General features: G+C 48.4%; 1 protein-coding gene across 3 annotated transcripts; it reads right to left on the reverse strand.

The window, feature by feature from the left end:
- Positions 1-6814: 6814 nt before the first annotated feature.
- TADA1 (transcriptional adaptor 1) lies at positions 6815-25983 on the reverse strand. Of its 3 annotated transcripts, none has more exons than XM_021546005.4 (8): positions 25884-25983; positions 25590-25681; positions 24462-24527; positions 18435-18532; positions 16123-16332; positions 14980-15131; positions 13933-14095; positions 6815-12474 (listed from the first exon to the last, which is right to left on the reverse strand). In XM_021546005.4, the coding sequence occupies exons 1-8, from the start codon at positions 25955-25957 to the stop codon at positions 12322-12324; spliced, it is 1008 nt and encodes a 335-aa protein (XP_021401680.1). In that variant the 5' UTR covers positions 25958-25983; the 3' UTR covers positions 6815-12321. The 3 variants fall into 3 exon arrangements, 2 of the variants coding, with proteins under 2 accessions (XP_021401680.1, XP_085442982.1); XR_014957139.1 differs by having other exon boundaries at positions 12338-12474; positions 13501-14095; XM_085586856.1 differs by lacking the exon at positions 6815-12474 and adding an exon at positions 12481-13751.
- Between the last annotated feature and the right edge of the window lie 27 nt (positions 25984-26010).

Here is a 26010-nt window from a genome sequence, read left to right on the forward strand (position 1 = left end):
GCAGATAGGATGGAAAAACTGAAACTGCTCAAGTCAACTGGAAATTTTTAGGTGGAGTGTGTGTCTGCTGCCTCCCAGGAGCCCACCAGAGTGGGCAGCCCCAGCTGCAGAACCACCCCTGCCTGAGAGCCACCCGAGTGCACAAACACCCCAGCAGCCAGAGAGAGCCCAACCCCAACAGAGAGCCTGGGATGGAGAGAGCAGAGGTAGAGGAAAGATTCCAGCCTCTGAAATGGAGATGGCTGGTTTTCCTTCAGCTGAAATGAAAGCCAGGTGCTTGTGGGGCTGCCAGAGAGGCAGATGCAGGCCAGGAGCTCTGCCAGTCTCTGGTAACTCTGGTTGTGGGCACAGAAATGTGCACTCCTGAGCAGAGCTCCTGTGCCCTTGCACTGGAAGTGCTGACTGAGGCACAGACACAGAGCCTTCATCTGACAGCCCTGGGCAGCACTGCTCTCCTAAGGCTGAGGGAATTGGGATCGTTCTACCTGAAGAGAGTCCTGAAACGAGCCCACAAGGAAGATGGAGAGAGACTTTTTACAAGGATAAGGGGGGGAATAACTTCTAACTGAAAGAAAGTAAATTTTGACTAAATATTAGGAAAAAATTGTTTACTGTGAGGGCAAAGAGGCAGTGGCAAAGCAGAAATATGAATGTCCCATCCTAGGCTTGGAGAACCTGGTCTAGTAGGTGTCCCTGCCTATAGCAGAAGGTTGGAACTGAATGGGCTTTAAGGTCCCAAACCAAACCATTACAGGATTCTCAGGCAGACACCCCAGAGACAGTGCGTTCCAACTGGTCCCTGCTGTCCCAGCATAGTGTCCCTCAAGCTGAGCAGGAGGGTTTGGTGCTGGGAGTTGTGGGTTGGTGTCCTTTCTTCTCCACAGCAGAGATATTTGTAGACTTTCAATAACAGAGCGTGCGTATAGTCAAATCTGGGGTAAAAATGTGCTGCTTAAGGCTGTGATTTTCCCAAAGTCCAAGCAACCCAGTGCTGGCATCCTCAAGGCTTTTGAAATCTTTCAAGATGAAAAGCAAACCCCAACCTGTCAGATGCTGACAGTCCTGTGGGGTGGAGGGTTTCTCTGTGCTGGACACCAGCTCCTGGAGAGGAGCACTGCCTGCAGAGCTGGGACACAGCCTCATCCCAGTGCTGTCCTCCACCCTGCCCTCTCTGCAGGGGCTGCCCCAGGTCAGCTTCAAAGCCTGGAGGAATCCCAACACTGCTCTGAAGCCTCAGAAAGGAGTCAGGCAGCTGCGGGAACTGTGTGTCCGTGCCCAGCCACAGCTGCCTTGGAGGATCAGGGAGCCCAGAGCATCTGAGCTGCAGCTCTCTGGTGCCACAGGCACCTTGCTGTCTCAAACCACAAATTGCTTGGGCAGTTTTTATTTTTGAGCAATTCTTGCCTCTGCAGTAATACCAGTCCCTCTGTCTCTGTGCTTGCTGGTTTTCACGAGAGCTGAAGGAAGAATAACTAGCTGGTTTCCACAACCAGCAGCTTTGCTATGCAGGGAGCAGGGAGAGCTCCCTGCATAGCACATGGCTCCCTGGAGCCATAACCCAGTGATGCTCCCAGCAAAACAGAGTGGCAGGGGAACCACTGGAGCGAGCCCTGTGAGCTGTGTTCTGTCCACGTCACCACAAACTGACCCCCCCTGTCTCCCCTCTCCTCCTCACCAGTCCAGATCTTTGTGGTTTTCTTTTACACCTCTTCTCAAGCTGATGCCTCCTGGGCTCAAAAAGTCTCTTGGCAATCTGCTGTCTGCCTGTTAATCCAGCAAATAATCAGCTTAAACAAATTTAATGACTGCTAAGTGCCACATGGCATCACCCGTGGTTGCAGAACCCTGGCGGGGCTGGGTGGCTTTGCTGGGCTGGCTGCCTGTCCCCTCCCCTGGCTCAGTATCAGCACAAGCTGAGAAATCTTGGGACCATTTTACCAGCTTCCCTCACCATTTGGTGCCTGGTGAATGAAGCATGATTTGCTTTGAGAGGTTGTGTGGGAGGAATGGAGGGAATAAAGTAATAAAGTGGATTTCCAGCTACTGAGAGTCGGAAAGCCAGCGTGCCAGGGTTAGGGTTAGAGCTGCCTGTTTGGAGAGCCAGGTTACTGACAGCAGAGCTCTGCAGTCAGTAATGGCTTAACCCCCTGTGGGAGCAGCATTTAATCTGCTCTCTGGGCTTTACACATGCCAGCAGCCAGCATCTGCTCACATGGCCCAGCTGCTGCTAACTCCAGGAGAAATAATTCTGCATTTCTCAGATTTCCTGTGCCTTCCCACAAAATTAACTCTTTAGAATTACTGGATGTGACATTTCTCCGAGGCAGTGCCAAGCTAACATCTGACCTTAAAGCTCTTTTCCAAGCTGAATGATTCTATGATTTACAGCACACAACTTGCCCAAGAGGAGATAAACTGCAGGAAATGAGCTCACAGAGAGGCAGTGCTGGGAGAGCAACTGCTCTGTCATGCATCTACCACATGAGGCTTGCTGTGGACCCTGTTCATGGGTGCAGAGCCCTCAGAGAACTGACTGCAGCTCCCCCTTTCCAGCCCTTGTCTCCCCAGGCCTCCCCACGGTCACTTCCAGCTCTCCACACACACAGAGCAAAGTCCTGGTGGGCTGCACATGGCCAGAGATGGGCTGTGAGAGTGGGCCAGGGGGGATTCCCCAGGGAGGGATTTGCATTTCCTCAGGCTTTGGAGGAGCAATTCCCACCGAGTGGGACTGACCAGGGGCTGTGAGAGCACCTGGCCTGGGGCAGCCTCAGCAGGGCCCGTTCAGGGGTGCCTCTCCTGTACTCCTGTGGTTTCGTGACCCACCGAGATGAACTGAGCTCAAGTGCTCAGGGGACTGCGTGGGTTTGATGCCTTAAGTTTCAGCTTTCATATTTTTCAGATTTTGTGCTGCCTAGGTGTGAAGCTCTTAGCTTCATATTAAGAGTTAGTAAGTTCTCTTCACAGGGTAGATAGACAAAATAATCCTTTTCCAGCTTGAGACCAAGGCCAACCATTATGAGCTGCAGGCCCAAGAGCATGAACAACAGGGAACTGAAGAGAGAAAACAAGGAAAATGGGACTTCATAACCTGAAGATGTAATTGCACAATTAACCCCAATATGCAAATGGAACAGAACTTACAAAAGTGTGAAACCTCATGACCGCCTGTCTATTTTGTGACCATTTTGGTTTATCTTGGGTGTATCCCTGGCTGGGCTTTTGTGCTGCCCAAGATGCATCCACTGATGCCTTTCAATAAAGCCCTACTTTATTCTTTAGCTCTGTTTAGTCTCTGTTCTGGGTCAGCCTCTCAAGGCATCAGTTCCATCCTGCAGTCATGAGGGAGCAGGAGGAAATGAGCTCTCCCTCATTTACAATCAATTCTGCATAACTGGGATGGTCCCAGATGACTGGAGACTATCCACAAGAAGGATGTGTGGAATGACAGACCCATCAAGCTGGCCTTGGAGGGTTCTGGAGCAGATCACCTTGAGTGCAGCCACATGGCACACACTGAACAGCCAAGGGGGCAGAGCCAGCCAGCACAGGCTTAGGAAATGCAGCTCCTGCCCCACCAACCTTTTATGACCAGCTGACCCATCTGGTGGATGCAGGAAAGGCTGTGGATGTGTCTACCTGGATTTCAGCAAAGTCTTTGACACTGTCTCCCACAGCATTCCCTGGCACAGCTGCAGCTTGGACAGGAGCACTCTTGGCTGGGTTAGGAGCTGGCTGGATGCCAGGCCCAGAGAGTGGTGGTGACTGGTGCCACATCCACTTGGCATCCAGACATCAGGAGTGTCCCCAGGGATCAGTGTTTTCTAGCCTGGAGGAGGCTCGGGGTGACCTCATCACCCTCTACAAGCACCTGAAAGGAGATTGTAACCAGCTGGGGTTTGGCGAGTTCTCCCAGGTTAGTTTGGAGAGGATGAGAGGACACCTTGTCTTAAGGTCCAGCCAGGGGAGGTTCACGATGGACACTCACAGGTATTTCTACACAGAAGGGGTGACTGGACACTGGAATGGGCTGCCCTGGGAGGTGGTGGAGTCACCGGCCCTGGAGGTGTTTGAGGACTGGACACGGCCCTCGGTGCCATGTTCTGGGTGACAAGGTGGTGCTGGGCCACGGGCTGGACTCGCAGGTCTCAGAGCTCTTCTCCAAGCGAACTGAAGCTGCGGCTCGGTGACAAACACTGCAGGAGGAGGCACACACAGATCTTATTTACCCAGATACTACTGAATCTTCTCTGTTATTCCATGGACGTGTAATTGACTGTGCCCAGCCCAGCAAGGGGAAAAGCAGCATCCTCATGCCATGTGAGATGCCAGACCCCCTCCCCAGGCAAGCTCTTAACTGGAGAACTGGGACCAAGGACACACATCAGCCTTTGTGCTGGAAGGGTGTTGGGCTTTTGCCTGGTGATCCTGGGAAGGAATTAGACTTTAGATGATGTGCCTTAAATAGAAAACTCACTCCTGAAGTGAGCAGAAAACCATAGATAAGGATGATGTAAAGATATTAAACCACCAAGGAATTTCCCCAACAGAGTGAGATGTGGTGGCAGCCACAGCCCTCCCCAATCTCCCTTATCCCCCCACCTCAGCCTCTGCCAGACTCACACAGCCACCACAGTGCCAGGGGATTTCCAGAAGACCCAAGCACACACAGGAGCCTCCAGCAGCAGCACAGCATGGGCTGGTCCCACAGCGCTGCGGGCTTTCCTTTCCACACTCCATGATGGCCCCACAGTGCCCACTCAGCGAGCTGTGCACCATTGGGAGGAGACATTTGCCATACCCTGGCACCCCGAGGGGCTGGGAGGAGATGTGATGTGGCACCAGTATCCAAGACAGCTGCTTCTGGGCACTCATGCTCGGGTTTGGAGCCCAGAGCTTCCACAGCTGTTCAGTGATGGTGGCTGCTCCCTCCCTCTGCCTCTGTACCTGGCTGTCCCGTGTGCCCACCGCTTCTCTGGCCCCTGGAATGCACTGGGGTCTCTGGAATGGCAGTTCTGAATTTGGCAGTGATGCCAAGTGGGGCTGCCACACCTGCCCCTGGGGTTTTTGGGTCAATGCAGCTGCCAGGCACAAGCCCTGGGACTGCTGCTGTGAGCAAGGACACCAGTGGCTCGGGGAACACAGCTGCTCCAGAGGGACAGGCTGAGCCCCACCTCTCACCTGGGCACTGCAGCAAAAGGGGCCTTTTGGAACCCCCTTCTGTGCCACAGGAGAGCAGCTGCAGCCTCCCTGATCCCCAGCTCCCTCTGAACCTCCCAGGAGGCATGGGCACTGCCCACAGCCTTTTCCTGCATGCTGCCAGCAGGAGCACTTCCTGCTGCTCCCTCAGCCTCTGCACGTCTCCAGGCTTTAAACAAGCTGGGGCAAACTTCACCTGCTCCACTGGAGCAGCACAAGGCAGCAGTGCTGTTACCCTGCCCTCCCAGGGAGCAAATGTGCCTCAGGCATGGCCCAAACAAGGTCCACACGTGCCTTCATGCTCTGCTCTTTGACAGAAATCCCTCCTGCTGCTCTTCCTCCTCAGGTTCAGTTTGGAGAGCAGCTCCAGCTCCTCCGTCTCACCCGTGACACTGACAGGGAGCACAGACCCATGCCCAGGGCATTCTCATGCTGCAGGATGCTGGGATCACAGGTGTGGGACACAGAGCACTGATATCAGCCCAGCAGAGAGGGGAGCATGAGGCCAATTTCTGCGGGAATTGGAAATCTTGTTCTCATAAAAAACTGTAATAGTTAAAATCATTGCAGTCAGTTCAGTCCAGTCTCTGGCTAAGGACCACATTTTCCCCTGTGGTTACCATTTTCAGAAAGCATTAACAAATAAACAATTAAAGCCACAGAAAGCAGAAGCTGTGACTAATGGTCTTCAAGTTTCCTCCAAGTTTATATCAGGATAAAAAACAATTACAGGAATGAGACCAGACAGTGAGTGAAGGGCTGCTGAGAGAGTCAAGATGCTCCTCCATGGCCTGGACAATCTAGCGTTTAGGCAGTCAGGCCCATACTTTTATTTGTCACATATTCCCTTTTAGTAGTAGCAAAAGCAAGAGCCAGTAAGTGCTTGGGGAAGCAGATGTGTGTCCTCACCACAATGTCAACAAAGACATCCATGGGAGCTGTGCTCTGCCTGCTCCTCTCCCAGGCTCCATCAGCACCTCAGGACATGCAGGATGTGTTTCCACCGTGCTGCCTCTACGCCTGGCCTGGCACCTCTGCCCAGTGGACCTTGAGCATCTCTGGGGTTAAGCAAGAAGCTTCAGAAGGGGACCCATCAGATCATTGCCACAGCCCAAGCAGAGACCCAGCTGTGCTTAGGCACCAGCTCTGAGGTGCAGCACATTTGTATTCCTTGTGCCTTCCTCGGTGCTTTGATGTCACAGTGTGGTCCTGCCTGGGGTGCCTGGAGCTGCCCTTTAGTGCAGGAGCACAGCTGTGCCCAGCCCATGCTCTGGTGAGCTGATCACTGCCATCCAGGCACAGCCCTGCTCCCCTGTGCCAGCTGAGCCAGCAGCAGTGTGACACACTGGGGGCATGGGCCAACTTGTTCATCACCACCTTCCCAGGAGCCAGTGAGGGTTTGGGTGGAGACCACACGTTGGAAGGGCACTGCTCCTTCCTCTGCTCACACTTCCGTGTCATTTCTGCAAGATAGGGCACAGGTTGGTGGTCAGAATTACTCTTCCCCAAGTTACTGCTCAGTCCTGCTGAGCTCACTCCTGGTGTCACTCATCCAGACAGCCCATTCATCTTGGGATTGTCTTTTCCTCAAAACAAAAGATCAGCCAAGCCTAAAAGGTTCACAGTGCAATTGTTTAATCATAACTATGTAGCTATAGCCACTGATTAATGACTAAAAAAACGAAATAGCAAAGTTGGTTCAAGTCCTGAGGGACTCAATATTAGTATTTCAAGGCGTGATTTCCAAATAGCTGGGGCTGCTCTTTATTAATGATGCACTTCAGACTTTGTGTGCTTTACTCCTTTATTTTTTGGCTGTGGATGTGTAAGTTAAGCTTTAATGAGATCAGCAGCGTGCGGGGGCAGCTCCTCCCTTGAGCACTGGTGGGGAGGAGGCCAGTTTACAGGGATCCAGAGTATGGATTGCTTTCTACAATGCCAAAGCTGTAAATACATCCATACCAAGTCCTTGGGAGCTGGGACCAGGAGAGTGGGATGAGCTGTAACAGCCCCCAGGGAACAGCCAGGCTGAGCTTTCCAACAGCACAAACACAGTGGTGTGTGTCAGCCACTGCTGCTGACAGCCATGGCTGGGCTGTGCTCAGGTGGTTTCTCAACGTGTCTGTTGTGTGCTGCTGGGTTTCTGTCTTTGCCTCTCTTGTTTTTCCCACTCATGGGCATGCTGAAGACTCAAATGACACAAACCCCCATCAGTGTCTGAGCAGGGTGAGGGGAGCTGGAGCCCACAAAGCCATGAGGTCAGAGGAGCAACTACCCTGACAGACACTGACATGTCCCTCTGGCAGACTGCACCCATGGCTCGAGGGGTCTCCTCTGAGAGAACACCTGAAATCGAGCCTTGCTTGCTGTGTTTTGCTGGGAAGCTCCAGGAAATTGCAAGAGAACTGTTTTGGTAATGGTGATGGGCTTCCCAGCCTTCCCCACATCCCTGGCAGGGCAGGTGCCAGGGTCAGCAAACCTCAGGAGCTGCTGCACAGCCCCGTGCTGCTCCCTGCACCCAGCTGGCTGAGCAAAGGCTGCCCTCAGTGCTTCCTGGGCTTTGGAGACCAGATTCTAGCCTTCCTTCCTGTGTTAGTTTCCAACATTTCTAACGAAAAAAAAAAGAAGCCTCACCACACTGAGATGTGCTGCTCAGGGCCCTGCTGACCCAGGGGCAACGACACATGGTTTGACTCTTTTCTGACAGGATTTAGGACTTGCTGCACCAGTGTGTACCAGCTGGTTTGGGGCAAAGAGTAAATACTTTATTTGTTTTTGCTCCAAGGGCTTTGCAACCCCATTTTTTAGCACTATCAACACAAAGAGTTGTGAGATGCAGCTGCTGCTGTTCTCCAGGGCTCTGTGCAAAGCCTGTGCCAGCTCCAGAAGGGACACCAAGACAAAGACACCTCTGCCTTGCTCCCTCCACTGCTGGTGGCTGTACTGGCAGAATGAGGGAATCACACACTGTGGCATCTGCTGCCTACAGTGAAGGTCCAGCCCTGCTCTCACACACCCCCTCTCACAGGTTCCAGAGGAAACCATGGAGCCCAGCTGAGACATTCTGCAAAGCAGGAGGAATTCAGAGATGAATCTCCAACACATGAGAAAGGAGAATGACCCTGCAGCATCAATCCTTTAGTGAGCCATCGAGAAAGAGCAGGGCTGCACCTGCACCAGGGACTCCCAGAGCACAGGAGCAGAGCCAGGCTCTTGCTCCCCACTTTCCTGTATTTAGGGAATGCAGAGAGTGGATAAGAATACTCTGAAGCCTTTCATTATGGAGTTATTCAATACTCTATTTATTATAGAGCTAAAACTCACATTTGACACCTTGGAACAAACTTCTCGTGAGTATTTTGGAGAGGCTAGAGACACAGGTGAAAATAAAGCAAGCTGAGCTGCCTTGTGCTTTCTTTGTGGTGGGAAAACAGCATTTTAGCGAGAAATTAAAGTTTCAGTGCAAAAAGGAAGTCTTAAATATTTATGTTGCTCTAGGGAAAAACAGAGTGGTTGCTCCCATCAACAATACACTAACAAACTATAAATATCTGAAAATCAAGCCTACATTCCACAGAAAGACTACACTGCACAGACAATGACCTGCTGCTCCTCTGCCAAATCCATCTGAAGCATCTATATGAGCTATAAATAGAAGTACAGGGCAGATGGCTCAGCCAGGACCAAATCACCTCCTGAGATGCAGAGCTGGCCAGCTGTGCACAGGGAGACAGCAGCAGGGAAGAACATGCATGGCCACAGGAGCTGGGCAGGAGCCCTGCTGACACATTCCAAAACAGGGTTTAAAAGCCTTTAAAGGACTCAGAGGTTACAGGGCGCTCCATGGAAAGGCCAGAAGCCCTTCCTGTGAGATGAAAGTGGCCCCAGCTCCTGCTCGTTGCTCTCACCACAGTGACATTTCAGAAGTGGCTGTTGTTGCACAGAACAAGATATCTGATTGTGGAAGCCTTTAATTAACTATAACCCAGCCTACCACTGGGAAACTGGTTTCAGAAATTCAAATGGAAACAGTGGTTTTTTAATTATAACCAACACAGCCCCAGTGAGGCAAGGCCAAAGTCTGGGGAGCAAGGATTTGGCTGTTTGGGGGTGTTGATGAGTGCTACATTCACATCCTTGGCATCCTGCTTGGCACGCAACTGCAGAGGTTTGGTCAAACTTAAGCCAGGTCTGGCAGCTGAAACTGAAAAGTAACAGATTTTCTTTCTGACTGATACACTCACAGGGATGCAGGTCACATTGATCATTTCTGGGACGAGATGAACAACTTCACCCCAACCCAGGCCATGAAGCAAGCCCAGTGAAGATCTCAAGCACTCTTTCCCCCCTGTTCATGAGCTGGCAAGTGGTTTTTCAGTACAGATCTAGAAGTGGAAGCAGAAGCAATAGAAACTCCAAAAGTGGCAACTTTCAGTACACTGCATAGCTCCTACAGGGTTAAGAGCATAAGATGCAATTCTCACTCTTGAGGACATGGCAAGTGAGGTGTTATCCCTTCCCTTTTGTCTTTCCATATTCTGGCATGACTGTAACAAATCCCAGGTCTGAAGCAAGAGGCAGGGGTCAGAAGAAAAAGCCTTCAATGGTGAAGGCCACTAAAAGAACACCAAGTTACCAAGGTAACTTTTAAGTTCCACTAAAGGTTTTTGAGCTAACATCTGTCAGGAACAATTTTGCTCAAGCTTAGCTTGCCACAGAGCTGGCAGGTTCTGGGTGGGTATTGGGGCAAAAGCTAGACCCTGCCAAACTATTTTCTGTGCTGCTTTGAAGTTCAGCATTGTTACTCATTTTAGAGGGCTAGCTACTGTAGTGAAGACAGACATGTCATGTCACAGCCTAACAGTGATACCTATCAGTATCCTGCTCTCAGGGCAGGGGTCCAAGGAAAACCTTTACTGTCCACATGTTCACACACCAGAACTGGAGATGGCACTGCTTCTCTGGTCTCATCTCTGGAAATAAACAACCTGCTCTAATTTTGAGCTTGGCTCTTCCTTCAGCAGAGGGTGGAAAGGCAGCCTCCAGTTAGCCACAGGGTTAGCTCAGTTGGTTAGAGCAAGGTGCGCATAATGGTTCTGATCCCCATATGGGCCATTCCCTTAAGTGTTGGGCTCCTGATACTTGTGGCTTCCTTCCAGTTCAGAATATTCCATGATCCCTTGCAGCTCCATGACCCAAGAAGCCTGTAAATCATTGTTTATCACAAAAACTCACACTCCATGGCAAAGTGCTTTGAGAACATGTGCCTTTCACTTTTCAGATCTCTGCAATGCAGCTGACACGAGTTCCTTGTTGGAACCTTTGATGTGCAGCAGGCATATCAAACACCCCACTTTGTCAGGGTGGAATAGATGACTTGGCTCTTCAGAACACAGCTCAGGCAAACAGCAGGGACCTTCTAGTGCCACACTTAGCAATTTGTTTCAGAACCCGCCTGTGATGCTGTCAGAGGCTGGGTGCTTTCTTCACATCTAAGATCCTCAGACCTACCCCAGAGTTTCTATCAAACCAACTTAGTACTTTCATTTTACACCAGAAGCATCACAACTATCTGGGAAATCTCCCTCCCACACCCCATGGGCTGTATTTTGGGTGGCTTGATGATCTCACCACCACACAGTTACTCAGGTTAAACACTGCTTTTAAAAACTGTCATGTAAGAGCCACTGAGTCAACTTTTAAGTTCAGGCTCGCTCTGACCAGCTTAACAACAGAAAAACAAAACAGTCAAAAGAAGAGGACCAAAAGGAATTGTCCATCTTTTCTGCCCCATTCCCGTGTTAACCACACACTGCCAGACCTACCTACAACCCCTCCCATCCTGCCAGGCCCTGCTGCAGTTCTGTGTTGTTGCTTTTCCCAGTTTCTTCATAATCCTAAAGTGATCTTCTCATGAAGAGAGCCACCAATTCCTGTCCGGACACTGCCTGTTGCTATGCCTGACTCCACAGCACATCCCAAAGGAGACACAGGAAAGCCAGGAACACAGGGACAGCTGCACTGCCCCTTGTTACAATGCTGGTGCAACATGAACAGTCACAGGGGCCAGGAAAGGAAGTTATAAAAACAGTAACTGGGAAGAAACATCAGGGAACGGCACCCTCCTCAGTCCCCAGGGTACAGCAGAGAAGAAAACTCCAAAAGAAATATAACAAGTCTCCCATCCAAATACCTTCCAAATAGGAGGATCAGAATGGAGACATGAGCTTCCCCTTTCATATTCCCCCAGAAGAAGCTGTTTCAATTCAATTACACACTGAGTCACACTTCAGCGGGTACCTTCGTGTTTGAGGTCAAACCCAGGTCATGCAGTAATTAAGACACTTTAATGGAATTCTCTTGTTATAATAAAACTAGTTCCCAGAGCTGAGTCAGAGCACCTGAAACCCAGGTGGAATTTCTCCTTTTACACAAGAGAATTTCTCCTTTTACACCTCTCCCATGTGAAGAAGTGTAGCTGCATCATTTCATATGAAGCAATACAAGACTGCATATTTTTACAAGGAAGTGATAGAGATTTGCTCATGCTGCAAATCCAAGGAGTCTTCAACACCAAGACAATTCCCTTTTTGCCTTGTTTTGTCACAGCTTCTAATCAGAAGTTCCTCTGGTAGAAGAGGAACAAGGTCAGCTAACAGAACTGCTCATCTTCACAAGAGCCCACCCCTTAATCAGTTAACGAAAAGGACCCCATCAACTGCAACAGAAGTTGGACAAAGCCTCTGGAGTCTGAGCTCAGGAGGAAAACTACCTGAGAGGTGAGGGTAAGGAGGCAGATTCTCCATGCTCACAAAAGAAGACAAGAGCAGACCTTATTTAAAATCAACTATTTCCCCTCTCACATTTATTTTTCCTAAAAACAGTCCTAGCAAATGTGTCTTGTTTCTCTTTCCCAACTCAGTGGCATTGCTGCAAGTACTCCACAGCACGTGACTCTGGGGAAGCAGAGGAAGTGTCCCACAACTCAGTCCCATTTCCATAGGAAAAGCTGACTCATAAATCACATCATCCTGGAGATGCTGACACAGGTTGGTAAGGAGCATCCGAATGATAAGTCCCAGGAGCAGGCTGGAGCCACCTGAGGGCTGGCAGGGCTGCCCAGCTCTAGCAGAGCAGGAGGCCCTCCTTCATGGCCAGGCGCTGCCGATGGATCTTGTCCTGCTGCAGCTCCTCGTGGTTCGGGTGCCAGAGTTTCATGACAATCCTCTCAATGTTGAGAGCATAGACCGTGTGTGCAGGGATCACTTCTTTGTGCACCTGGAAATGCATGGTGGGAAACAAGCTGCACACTTGCACACACATTTGCCTGTGTTACCAGGGAATAACCTGCCTCTACCACAGGGGCCAGCTCTGCAGAGTGGGGACAAAGGGACTCTCACAGGGAGAGCTGCTCCCTGCCAGCACAGCACAAACACCTCTTACACCACTTGCTAAGGGAGTGCCTGTTGGAGTCCAGGACATCCCTCTGCCTGCCCTGGCTGTCTCGAGACGCTAGCAGGGGGCTCAGAGACCTTGGCATGAAGTCAAAAACATCTGTGGCTTCAATTTTGGCCTGTGGAAGACTGTCAATTTTGTATGAGGAATTACAAGCCACAAGGGTTTGAGTAGTGTGATATTTGAATTAACACAGGGTGGAAAAGTAGAATTTTGGGATTTTTAGAATGTGACTCAGGGGTCAAGATGGAGGAACTTGGGCAAGTCCTAGCCTTCTTCTTGTCCTCCATGTCTTGGTGTGATGGTGACACTTTTCTATTAGTTTAAGGTAGAGACACACTGTCCAACATAGATGATAGATATTGGAATGTTATTGTAAACAAACTGTACGTAACTTTTGATACAAAAGGCAAACACCGCCCGACAGGGCATGTCAGAATGCCATGGCCTCCTTGCTGGGCAGAGCTCAGCAGGTCAGAGAAAGAATGTTATAGGCAAGAAAAAATAAACAACAATGTGATCCAAAGCATTCCAGATTCCTTCTCTGGCTGCGATGGGCTAGGAAACGGACCTTTACACTGTTGGGGTCCCAACAAGCTGATCTCATGGTAAGGAAATAGTAATGTGGTGGCAATCAATAACTGATCATCAAAACCACAGAAAAAACAATTCTGACTAAACACGAGATGAATGATTACAGCTCTGTGGTCAGTATCCACACCTGTGAGACAAAATCCCAAGGCCTGTTCACAACAGCAGAGATCATCAAGGGGGAAATTCTAACAAATAATTCAAAGTAGGCAATGCCCCCACAGCTATACATCACCAATAAAAATTCACCCAGCTGACCTTAAATGCCTCCCCAGGGCTGGGGTGATCACAGCCAGCCCACTGCAGTGGCCTGCATGCCAGGACCAAGTATTCCTCTAAGTACCCAGGTGGAACATGAGGAGTAAGAAGGCACATGACAGGTAAGGTATTTTGCTGCAGCACTGTCAAAATCTGTCCAGCTCAGTTCTGATATAATCACTGCAGCCTTGCTGCAGAGGAAGAGCTCACCCATCTTGCACAGCTGTGAGATAGGGATCTCCTCATCAGCTCTGTGACCAAGGGGATCAGAACAGGCATTAAACCAGGAGTTAACAGTGGGAACAAATCAAAGTCAAAGAAGGAAAGAGACTATGGGAAAACAAATCCCCCTCCGTGCACATAAATCATGCCTAAGACTGGCAGCTAGGGCAGCACTGTCTGTGACACGAAGGTGTGCCATGACCAGCTTACCTGCAGTGCCTCAAAGAGGTCGTACATGTTGACTGGAGGCAGGGATGCTGGTACAGTGTCCCCAGAGCAGGCCAGGAGCAGGGCTGCCTGCTGCTCAGCATCATCAGGAGCGGGCGGGGGGGCCAGGCTCTGACCCGCTGAGGGCGTCGCACTGCTCAGGGGGCTGGGGGCAGAGCAGGCAGAAAACATCCCAGTCACAAAACCAGCACCAGCTGTGGCTGTCATACAGCAGGAGCCTTGCTGTACTGCCCCACCTGGTGTGGGCCATATGCACATAAAATTATTTCAGCTTTAATAAAATTTTCTTAAATTTCAGTTTAACAAGGAGTGTGGACTGACCCTCAACATGCTCCAGCTTTGCTTAAATGGTCTCAGTTGTGCAATTTTTTCTTACTTGCAGACAATAGTTTCTACCCAGCATAAAAACTAAGGCACACACAACATTGAGCTGAAACACTGGCCGTTAGGGAGAGTTGTTTGTAATGCTACAATAAAATCTTCGAACACCCACGACCTCCTGTCAACTGCTAGAAGCTGCCACAGACAAACAAAACTGCCTTCTCATACACAAAAGCTGCCATGAAGCACTGCACAAACTCTTTGACACTGAGACTCCAAATTGAAGGACCTCAAAGCCCTGCTAACTATAAAGATGTGCCACAGAACCATAAACACATTTGCATGCAGGAAATGACAGGATGGCAATGTCCTGCAGGTCCTCATTGACATTTTAATCCTATGGCACAACAGCCGTGCCTCCACAAAGGCAGAGAATTGCTGTGTTACTGACATTTCCAAAAAGCAGAAATAAACTGCTGGGCAAGCAGAGGTAAGGGAGAGAGATGTAACACTGTCCCTACAGTCCTGTACTGGGAAATCCCCATATCCTCAACTCCCTGTTTAGTTGTACAGCCCTCCATACCAATGCCTTCCTAGTGTGTGAAAACAAGACGCCATCAACACAAATAAAAGAAGCAGCTGAGCCATGGAGTAATTCCAAGACTAGAAAAACCCATGTACATTATCAGTGTGCTGCCAGCTCCTTACCACTCAATTAAGTTGTTATAAGCAACAACACTGTTCTTCAGATATGGCTGAGGGTTGACATTGCTTCCAAAGGCATACTTGAAATGGCCATCCCTCAGACGATAGGCTTTCCTCCTGGATATCACAGAGGTCAGAATGTCCTTAAGGTGGTTCTGCAAGGAAAACAAATCTTGTGACATGTGCTGATACATTCACTCATGGATAGGAGGGCCTCAACAAATGGCAAGACAGAAGCAGTGCTGCTCTGACCACAGGGACCTAAAGGCGGAAGGGAACCAATATCTGGACAGGATGTTTTCATTATCCAACATTTTGATACAGAGAATATGGCATTTTGTGAGTACCATAAACATCAGCCTGTGAACTATAGTTTAATATGTGATGTCCTGCTTCAAATGTCAAAGGGGTGTCTTCGATGCTAGGAAATTCCCAACCTCTGATTAAGATTTTATAACTGACACTAGATGTTACACTTGAACTGAAATACACGCCCTGAAATGACAGTGAAAAGCCACTCACTGATCCTTTTTCATTTGCCTGAACAGTGCTGGAGAAAGAATGGTGGGAAAAAAACAAGCAGACAACTTCTTCATTTGGCCTCACTCCAGCTGGGGAACTCATGTTGGCCTCCACATGCTGAGTGCAGAAAACCATCCACACATCAATGCTCCAAGCAGTGGCTGTGTTATTCCTGGGATGTGTACAGTGATGCACCGTGACCAATGGCCAAAGCCAAACCAGGACTTCACCTGGATCAAGTATCACCTGATCCTGTTCCTTCATGGGCCAGGCCAGACACTGTGCCTGTAATAGATTGCTTTTTATAGAACTGGTCAAACTGGCATTCCCATTCTGTCCCTCCTTTTAAGTGACAGGAATAGCATTTTCCACAACAGCTATGTCAGCATGCCAGGGTACTGTACAAGTACATCAAAACTAACACTTGCAGGCAGAAGCCCAAGACTTTACACCCAGGGCATGAGATTCTCCATTCTCACATTACTCAGGGGACAAAAGGGCAACTGGAGAACCATCAGAGCAGCAGGTTTCCATCCCATGCTGGGGGACAACACCCCACACTGCACACAGAGCCTTTTGCTGCTGGTGTTATGAAACTACTGCAGCCCCCCAGCCCAGCCTCACCTCCACAGCATAAACAACAGCTGTCACTGCCTCCTCGGTGACATTGTCCAGCCCGTGCTCATAGGCAGTGACAATCATCCTTCCTTCCAGCTGGCCACGTGTTGGGAGCATCATGGTGTGAGAACACAGCTTCAAATCATCATCCTCCTGAGGATCCTTTGCCACAAACTGCTGGGCTCCCGACAGCGGGTTCTGAGGCTGGAACCGGTGCTGTCAGGAACACAACATTAAAGCATAACACAATATTCATTCAGACCCTTTGGTTCATCAAGGGGACATCCCTTCTCCACTCAGAAAGCTTACACCTATAAGAAGTCCTTAAAAAATCCTCCCCAATTACTTGTGACTGAAGAAATTGGTTAGTCAGTGTTGGCATCCTTTCACAGGACTTGTCCAGTAGCACCCCCAAACCACCTGAACTTTGGGTATACACAACACACTGCAGCAAGAAATTCTACACACCACATGAAGACTCACCTGCTCTGGTCTGCTCTGTACCTCCCCACCTGCTAGATTTGTTTGATTCTCCCAGGAGCCTCAAATGTGGTCAGTTACTGTCCTTTTTATCTCCTTTCACACTACTCAGACCAGTGATTGGACTTTCACATCTCTCAGACACCTTCTATGTTGAAGAGTTCTCATCTATTTAGTAATTTCTTGTACAGAATGGTATATTTTTACTTACTATCTGTACAGTTACCCTCCAGATTAAAACCCAAACTTGTGTGATTGATTCTTACATTTTTCTAATGCCTTAAACTTAGCCCAATTCCAGCACCAATTTCATTCTCCAGTCTCCCTGTGTACTTTCACTACTCCAAGCAGAGCTGTGTTACAGAACAGCCACTGAGATAGACTATGTTTTTCAGAACTGACTTAGTTATTTAGACAAAAAACTCATCACAGAACAGGAATTCATACTAGAAGGGGCATTTCCCAGGCCATATGTCTTCCAGCACAAATCCTTGGCCGCACTGTCTCTCAAGCTCTGAGTGCCTGTGATGGCTCCTCAGTCCCCAGATAAAGGGGGGAACAAAGCAAATGTAAATTATTGATCATTGAGCGCAGCCATGTGCCCAGCTCTAACCCACAAGGAAACAGACTCATCACACTCCCTCTACTTTCCAATCTCCATAATGGAGATTGCTGCAAGGCTTTTATGGGGCACCAGGACAAACACTCTTTAAACATGAACAATGAATATGCAGCAAAGTGGATTTCTCACATCTTAGTTTCAGGGGAGAAACAGGGGCTGCTTTAGTCAAAGGACAGTGTGGCATTTAACTCAGAGTGAAAAACCAGTCCACCCACTGTGTGTGAAAGCAGGTTTCCCTCCCCATAATTCTAAATATTCATGCTTTCATTACAGGAAAGTCACATGCCTGGCAAAAAAGACCTTCAAAACGTAAGCAACTCTCAAGAGGAATGTGGTTTGGGAGAGCAGAAGCCAACTGGAATGGACCTGTGGTCATTCACAGCTGTTACCCTGAGCAGTGAGGGAAACACTATGAAATACCAAGGCACTTCCAAGTTCAAACTACTCAGGAATTCCACTAGTACCAGAAAACCCATTCATCATAACATGCACTTCATACAGTGCTTACTGCCAAGCATTCCTGAACATGTGTACAAACACACACTAGAAATCTGGTGTATCCTAGTGGTAGTGAGTAAATGAAATTCTAAGACTTCCACTACACCACAACTTGCTTTTCAAACTCTCATCTACTTGCTGCTGAACTAAAAGTTACAGTGAAGTTTTAAGACAAGCAAGGTAACACAGTCTGAATTCAGAACATCACAATACAGGTCGCAGCTGTGAGCACTGTAATTTGACAGTTCCTAAATACAAGAAGCCTTCAGCTGGACTTGCATTCCTTTGGGACACTAGTCTCTGAAGCACACACAGAGTGTCTAATCACACTCCTCAGAAGGGCAGTATGCACCTTATCAAATCCAGCCTGCTGAAGAAAGTGCCTCATCCCAAATCTCTGTCACACCAAGTCCCCTCCACACTGCTCTGTAAGCACAGAAACAAGTGCAGAACAGGGGTGAGACAGTACTGGGTGGATGTACAGAGCCTCTGCTGCAAAGTGAACCGGATCTCGCACATTTCTGTGCCACTTACCAGAAGATAGCACCTTTAAAAGGCATTCTCGGATCTGAAACAACTTGACCTTCTGAAAACATTACACCCAGGATCTTGCTTCTAACACTTTGAGAGTTAGAGAATTCTATCTGACTGCCTGAATAAACAGTAAATCGCTTGTTTTAAGAATTTGGTAAATATAAAGTGAACCACAGGCACTTACATCAAACTTTTGGCGAACTGAAGAAATCTTTTTCTTCCCTTTGGGTTTTCCAGGTTTAGTTGCAGAGCCACCTGGCCATGGCAGAGATCCAGCACCTTCTACAAATTGAAAGGAAAAAGAAACCAAACCAAACAAACAAACAAACAAAAAACCCACAAAACACCCACTCAACTGGTGTTGCTGATTTAGGGCCAGGATGAAACCCTTAACATTTGGCCACCTGTTAAGCCTCAACCCAAAATCAACAGCCATAGCAAAGAGGAAGGTCTTTTGAGGGGAGAACACTTTTGGCAGCCCCTCCCTTCCTTTGTCACCCCCTTGCTACTTTGACTCACTTACAACACCCATGATTTATTGTCCACACACCACACAAAACCCACAGTGGAAGGAGAGAGATAAACACAGCCTGTAAGAAAATCCAAAAGGAAGGAACAAGCTATTTGTTCCATCAGAAAGGTAAGAGCTTGCCTGGAGCTCTTACATGGAGTAGGCTCTCCTCTCACCCACTCCTGGATCAGATCAGATGCTAAACCATCTGAATTGAGCAGCCTGACTCCCCAGTTCTCCTTCAGCAAGATTTGTCATGGATCCTTATTAAATATCACAGCTGATTGTTCCATTACACTGAAGAGAAGGAGAAGAGGGAAGAACTGCAGAGGCCACTGAGCCCAGGAGCACGATGTCACTAATGTGACCAGTGAGAAAACAGTGGAAAAAGAGGTTCTTGTTTAGTACCAATAAATAAATACATTTGGTCATATAATCAGCTCAAAAGTCCACCGAACACTGTCTGACAGCTACCCCTACAGCAGGCCAAACCACATCCTGATAATCACAGGCTTGGCAAGGACAGCCTAGCAAATTTCCTGCTGACAGGCTTACAGTATCTGTGAGCAATTAATTCCTTGAGGAAAATTGGCTGCACTGCACTGGATGTGTGTGTGCTTGTTGGCAGGGAAGAAGCACAACTCAGATACTCGGCAGCCCTCTCGTGGCTACAGAGCAGCCTGTGCTGTGTGCCTCCAGCACCCTCCTGCCCTGCAAGCGAGCATCCTCTTCCTTTGGAGCACAGCGTGCCCTGAGCATGAACACCTCAGGGAGCTTGGACAGCTCGGCTCTGGACACTTCAGCTGCCCCCAAAGCAGAGCTAGAGCTGTGCAGCCAGGCAGCTCTGACAGCACAGCAGTGTGTTGGACATTCCCTGGCCACACCTCAGCCAGAATTTGCCATTTCCTCTAGACAGGGACAAGAAGTGACAGCAGCCTTTCCACATCTCACCACCCACAGCCTGGCTAGCCTCACTGAGCACTGACCAACACCCAGCTGTGGTTCTCTCCTGCTCCCACAGTTCTCACCAGCTTCACGCCAATCTCTGAGTTTATCTCTGGCTGTCCCAATTATGCTTCATGTACTCTAATCAAGAATTAAATATGTTTAATTTGCTGTAGACAGGAACTCAAACACAATTATACCACAGTCCTGTTTGTAAGGAATGAGACTGGCTAGAAGTCCTTGGCTATGGGGAGCTTCCCACACTCCCAGCTGGAGCACGAGCACGGTGTTCCCTGCTATGGAAAAAAAAAAATTCCAACAGGGTCAGGCTCAGATAGAGGATTTTGAAATTTTTGAATGGTCAGCTGCTAAGAAGGGCTTAGAAACAACCTACACACACAGAGACAGCACATTCTCCCTATATTAAAAAAAAAAAAAAGTTGACCAAGAAGTTTAGTTACATCCTATTAGAGAGGTGGAAACCCATAGCCTACAAACCCTGTTGTCAAAATCCACTGTTCAATTTAAGAAATTAAAAGATAATAAATAAAATGGCCCCAAAAATTGTAAGGCTGGTGTCACTGTTCATCAATACATCACAGGAGAGGCCCTAATAATGGAGCATAGGAAACCACTGTGGAGCACCACATCAAGTCTCACACAGCTCCTTCACAGCCTCATTTGTGACCAGAGAAAATGCAATGGATGGAGATGGAAATTGCAAACACTCTTTTCCCTGATAATAGGTTATAGCTAAGTCTGAATTTTTAAAATACCTTTCTTAAGAAAAATAATACAGTAGATTTTAAATTAAATGGCAACTAAATTTATAGGCTTTGACAGATCCGAAAGATGCAACTTAATTGAATCTCAACGTGCACATTTAACAAGAACTTAACCAAACTCATCTTAAAACAAGGAAAAGGTGAGATACAATCTCCTATTCCCCACTATAACAAGCCCATAGCACAATTTTTGGTTCCTTTTCCAGGTTTTCATATTACCAAGCCTGACTTGCACTAGATGAAGAAAGCAAAATTTCCCTCTAGCATTCTAAGAAACCAGTACTTGTCTTCCTGGCCACAAATGACAAGGCTGGGTTGGCTCAGACATGAAACTTCAGAGATGAATGCAGCTTTTATTCAATATTGATAGCAAAGGAATCAGACCTTAAGAAACCACTGCTGCTCTGTCTTCAAAGATCAGGAAGAGATAAAAACATTTTTCTAGAAGCTGCCACATCTCTGCATAGCACCAACATGATGGCACCAACCAGTCCAGACAGAACCTGTCAGGTTTTCCCGACATGCTACATGAGGAAAGGACAAAGATTCAGAGAAAGTCACCATAGAAAAAAGCAGACAGAGAGAAAACACACATTTCCCACGCCTGTTTACTTGATCTTCAGTTTGGAGGGGGTTGCTTGTTTTAATCTTCTTGCAGGAAGAAGGTTTTGGTCAGGTATTCTGCTGACATTTGGTTGATATTCTGCTGAATCTCCTCTGCCAAAAACTCACACTCCCATTTTCTTACTTTTCCTCCCCTCTCAGTACTCTGGAGAGAAGCAAACACAAGCAACCTGAGCCAACCTCCCAGCTGCAAGCCCTCTAAGCAAAGCCTGTGGACAAACCTGATGAAATAAAATGCTCCTGTTACTCCATATGAGTTCTAATTCACTGAGCCATCATTTAATTGGCCTCACACTACCACTAAATAAATCCGTACATCACTAACTCAGGTGCTGGCAATTGTCTCGGTTTTATTGCTAACATTTAGCTAAGAAAGGAGGGAACAGTTCAAGCAAGATACATATTAACTCAAGAAACCTTGCTACCCTGAGTGCTTGCAACTGTCCAACAAACAAGGTCAGCTTAGTAAGCAAGTCCGTGCAAGGTTAAGAAAGGATGTAAACCAGAGTCCCTCTTGATGGAATTTCTGGGGGAAGAAAAAATGCCAGTGTGCTGGTTTGGAGCGGAAGATGGTTAATTTTTTCCATGGTAGCTGTGTATTGGATGTGTGCCCAGAACAATGTTGGTAACACAGGGATGTTTTCATTCCTGCAGGGCACAGAGATAAGGGATTTTTTGCTCCTCACCCCATCCCATCAGCTAGGAGCCTGGCAGTGCAGAAGGACCTGGGAGAGGACCCAGCCAGGAGAGCTGACCCCAAATGGTCACCCTTCACATCAGGATAGACAACATACCTCCCTGCCTCTGCACCACCAAGCCCTAAATGTCCCACGGCAGAAAGGCTGTGCAACTGGCACTTCAAGTTGTTTGGGTGACCAACAGCCTGAGCAGATGAGAGGGGGAAATGCAAAGCATCCTCAAAAAGGGTGACATTCACCAAGTGCTCCTCTAAATCCCAGGTGGAACCACTACTACAAGAGGCAGCAAAGTTGGGATCAGATGGGTTTGTTTGCATGGTTCAACATATATTACAATCACTCCTGAAAAATACCTTCCCCAAGGGTTCTTATTCCAACACAGTACAGTATCAAGTACAATTTTACCACTGACCACATGTTTACTTTTTTAATACAAAATAACATTTTAAGAATGGCTCTTTCCCCTTATCTCTCACACCAAGGTGGAAAGTACATGCATCAGTAACCCTTTTGATGTTGTGCCAAGTGCCTCAAAAACACTTCTTTAAAGTTACTTATTTCCATGAATCATGAAGCAAACACCTTCTACCCAAAAGACAGTGGCAGACACAAAAGCCTGTTAGCTTTCCATTCTTACATGGAGAGGGGAAAAAAAAGATAAAAAAAACCAAACAACAACACACAAAAATACTAGCAGGTGTCAGACTGGCATCTAGGGGAAGAAAAAGAAATCTAGACATTAAAAGCTAGTATTCCACTGATACTATATTTTCCTAGGCTTGCATGTACAACTGTACACCACACACAGCTGATAGGGAGATCTTGCCTGTAAGAAATCTACCAATAGCCCAGAAAGAGGCACTTCAGCACAGATCAGCTCCCAGATCATTGGGAGACTCTGCACTGATCTGTGGACAGCACAGCTGAGCTGCTGGAAGGGACTAGCTAAATGCACTGTTAGCTCCAGAGCACCAAACCACACGTTTAAGACCACACAACCATGAATAAACTGACTTTTTTCAAGCTGGCTTATGCAATCTGTGGACACAGCCAGCCAAAGCTTGCCTGACAGCCCTGGAGGTGACCAGCACTGGGAAAGGACCCTGGCCAGCTGGCTCACCACCACATGCTGCCATGACCTGCTGAACCACTACAACCAGGCTTCTTCGAGGGCTCTGAGGGGAGCAGCTGCAATGGGACAAGAGAAAATTACCTCCAGGGACTTGAAATTAAAGAAGGTCAGGCAGGAAATAAGGAGCATATGGAAAGCACCTGTGGAACAGCACCCTTCTCTGTGCTGGGGCTCCTACCTTCAACACAATCCTAAACAGCCTTGGAAAGGGTCACCTGGGAGAGTTTGCTGAGGAATCCTGACCAGGCAGCTGCATGCCATGACTAAATGGCATAAGGAGACTATATAGTGACATTCAGAACAGCTGGGCTCAGATCATGCACACAGGAATAACAAAGCCCAACCTCAGCCACATGGCAAGAGGCTCTAGCCTACCACTGCCTCCGAGAAGCAAGACCTCTGGGCTGTGAGCTGCACTCCAACACTCACAGCAGCTCACTGCTGAGCTCAGAGAACAGGCACTGCCTCCCTCCCCTCCTCATTTAGACTCAGATGCTCCAGGTGATCATCAGAGGAATGACTGTTCCTGTGCGTTCTTTTTATAATCCAGCTGTAATTAATTACTCCAAGCTAAAAGCAAAGAGCAGCAGATTCAGACATAAACCTACTGGTTTACGTGAGTCGAGACCCCTAAAGGGAACAAGTTTAGGGCAAAAACACAAGGTGTTTTTGCAGTTTAATCAAGAGCAAACAAAGCAAGTTTGGAGGTGGGGGCAATTACCATTTAATTAGCACAGCTAATTAGAACAGTTCAGGACCAGCTCCAACACAAAAACACACTGGCAGCCATGGATTTTGCTGGCATTATTTTCTCTAGCTACAATAGGCACCTCAGTAACAGGTATTCTCTCAAAAAACTCATCTCTCAGGTCTCAGCCCATGTGAGCTGTAACAATTTTCTCTCCCTTCCTACACAGCATTTCCACATCTTGAATTGCAGCTCAGTTGCTCTTGCTACCACATCTCTGGATTGAGAGCTCTTTTGAAGACCAAACAAAACACACCTGCAACCCTGAGGACAGCCATTCTAGACACTGACAAAGGTAAAATGTAATTCTACATACTCACAAAATTAAAATGTTAACTATCTGCAGATGACTGGGTTAATAGGTCAAAGCTCAACCAAGGCTTCCCTGTAAGCACTTTTCTATGAGATATGTGCTTGAAATGAAGAGGAGTCAGGAATGCTCAGCTCTCCACAACGACCAGAGGAGAGCAAAGCACATCAAAGAGAAGGCTGCATTTGCCTTGACCCTTCAGCTGGCAGCAGACACCAACCCAGAAATCTAATCAGATTATCACAGGCAGCAATCCAGCATCAGCCTCTAACCAAGCACACACAGCTTAGTCATAGAAGCATTTCTGCTGAAACATTATTTTGCTGTATTTTTACCTGTGTGGCAAAAAAAAACCCATTAATATTAAGGCTGAGAACACTGGGGTACTTGTGCACACACACCCCAAACACACAAGTGGCAGGCACAGTGTTACACCAATGAGGCTTCTCAGGACTTACCTGGGGCAGAAACCAAGATCTGGCATCGGGTGAGAATAGCCAGGAGGAAATCGTTGTGAGAGTGGACTGTAAAGAGACAGAGCTCATTAGCAGCACATCAGTGCCCAGAGGCACACCCTCAAAGCCATCCTACATTAGCTCCCTAAGCTTTCCCACTCTTGTGTTCTCCCCACCTGCTCAGTCAATTTTCAGTTTAAGGTTTTTTTTTAGTTTTCTTCTACTGGGCTGAGAATCTGCAAAGGTGAGAACAACACAGACGATAATACACACGGCACAGAAATAACGAGGTCACTTCTCAGTGTTACACACACACACAGAGCTGCTTGACAAGTCTGGTGTATTCAGCCAGTCAGAGGAGCAGCTGTCCCTCTTGCCATGCAGGCACCCCACTGCAGCGCTTTTGGTCTTGCTACAAAATACACCAAAATGAGAACCACAAAGAAGAAGTCAACTCAAATAGGTTCTAACAAAACAGAACTTCATTGCAGAGGCTTTTGGGAATGTATGAGTAAATGTGCACAAGAGAAAGTGAAAACAACTTCAGAGGCAGGATCAGAGGGCTACAGGATCCTCTTTGGAGTCTGAGCACCAAAAAACTCCCTGCCTTTCCCTACAGGGATCACAAACGTGGAAGCCAGGAGCCCCCAGAATGAGCTCAGCAATGCTCACCCATGTGTGCAGACACACAGAGAAGCAAAGACAGAGGATCCTCACCCTTCAGCACCCCCACCTGCCAGTCCCAAAGGCCAGGAAGGACCTGCCTGCTGCAAATGCACCCTGGTGAATGCAGGGCTCCCTGCCCTACTCCAGCTACAGCCAAAGGGAAAGTGCAGAAAGGACTGTGCCTCCAGAGTGACATCAAAAAATGGCTTTTTGGTTGCTCGAACAGCATGTTTTACATTTGTACCACATTTAGACAAATTGTCCGTCAGTGCCGGCGTTACACGGGGACTTCCCCATGCAGCCAGGGCATCTCCCACGTTAACCCCATTGCTGCCGGAGCCCTGGCCACTGCTATTTCCTCACAAGCACTCTCCCCGCTCGGGAAGCACCGCGGAACCTGGACGAGCTTCCCTGGCCTGGCAGGGTAAGGCAGGGAAACGAACGGCAGGTGTTATTTGATTTTACCATTGTCTTGCGTGAGAAGCCTGCGCGCTTCCAGGTCAAACTCCTCCTTACTGATCTTCTGCTTGAACCAGAGCTTCAGGTTGGCCCAGTACCTCAGGAAGAGCAGGGAACCACAGAATCAATGCGCTTGGAAAAGACCTCCGAGATCATCGAGTCCAACCTCTCAGCGCCACGGCGTCAAGCAGCGCGCGGCTCTCTGCTCGAGCACCTCCGCTGAGGCGCGGACACCGGGGCTCGGCAGGAACGCGAGGGGCCGGCCCAGCCCCGCACCCCCCGCTCCCCGAGGGCACTCACTGCTTCACGTTCTCGCCCAGCGCCTCGCTGAGGCTCTTCTTGGCCGCCTCCAGCTCGCTCACGTAGGTCGCCATCACGGCCGCCGCCGCCTCGCGCCGTCACGTGCCCGCCGCTCACGTGCCCGCGG

Source organism: Lonchura striata, chromosome 8, assembly GCF_050655825.1.
Source record: "Lonchura striata isolate lonStrDom1 chromosome 8, ASM5065582v1, whole genome shotgun sequence".
NCBI lineage: Eukaryota > Metazoa > Chordata > Aves > Passeriformes > Estrildidae > Lonchura > Lonchura striata.

Excerpts from the sequence above, each read along its gene's own strand:
- TADA1 (XM_021546005.4), bottom strand. The coding sequence starts at position 25,957 with ATGGCGACCTACGTGAGCGAGCTGGAGGCGGCCAAGAAGAGCCTCAGC. Across the intron at positions 24,528-25,589 it reads GCTTCTCACGCAAGACAATG|TCCACTCTCACAACGATTTC; the intron begins GTAAAATCAAAT and ends GTCTCTTTACAG. Across the intron at positions 14,096-14,979 it reads TATAACAACTTAATTGAGTG|CCCCCTGAGCAGTGCGACGC; the intron begins GTAAGGAGCTGG and ends CTCTGCCCCCAG.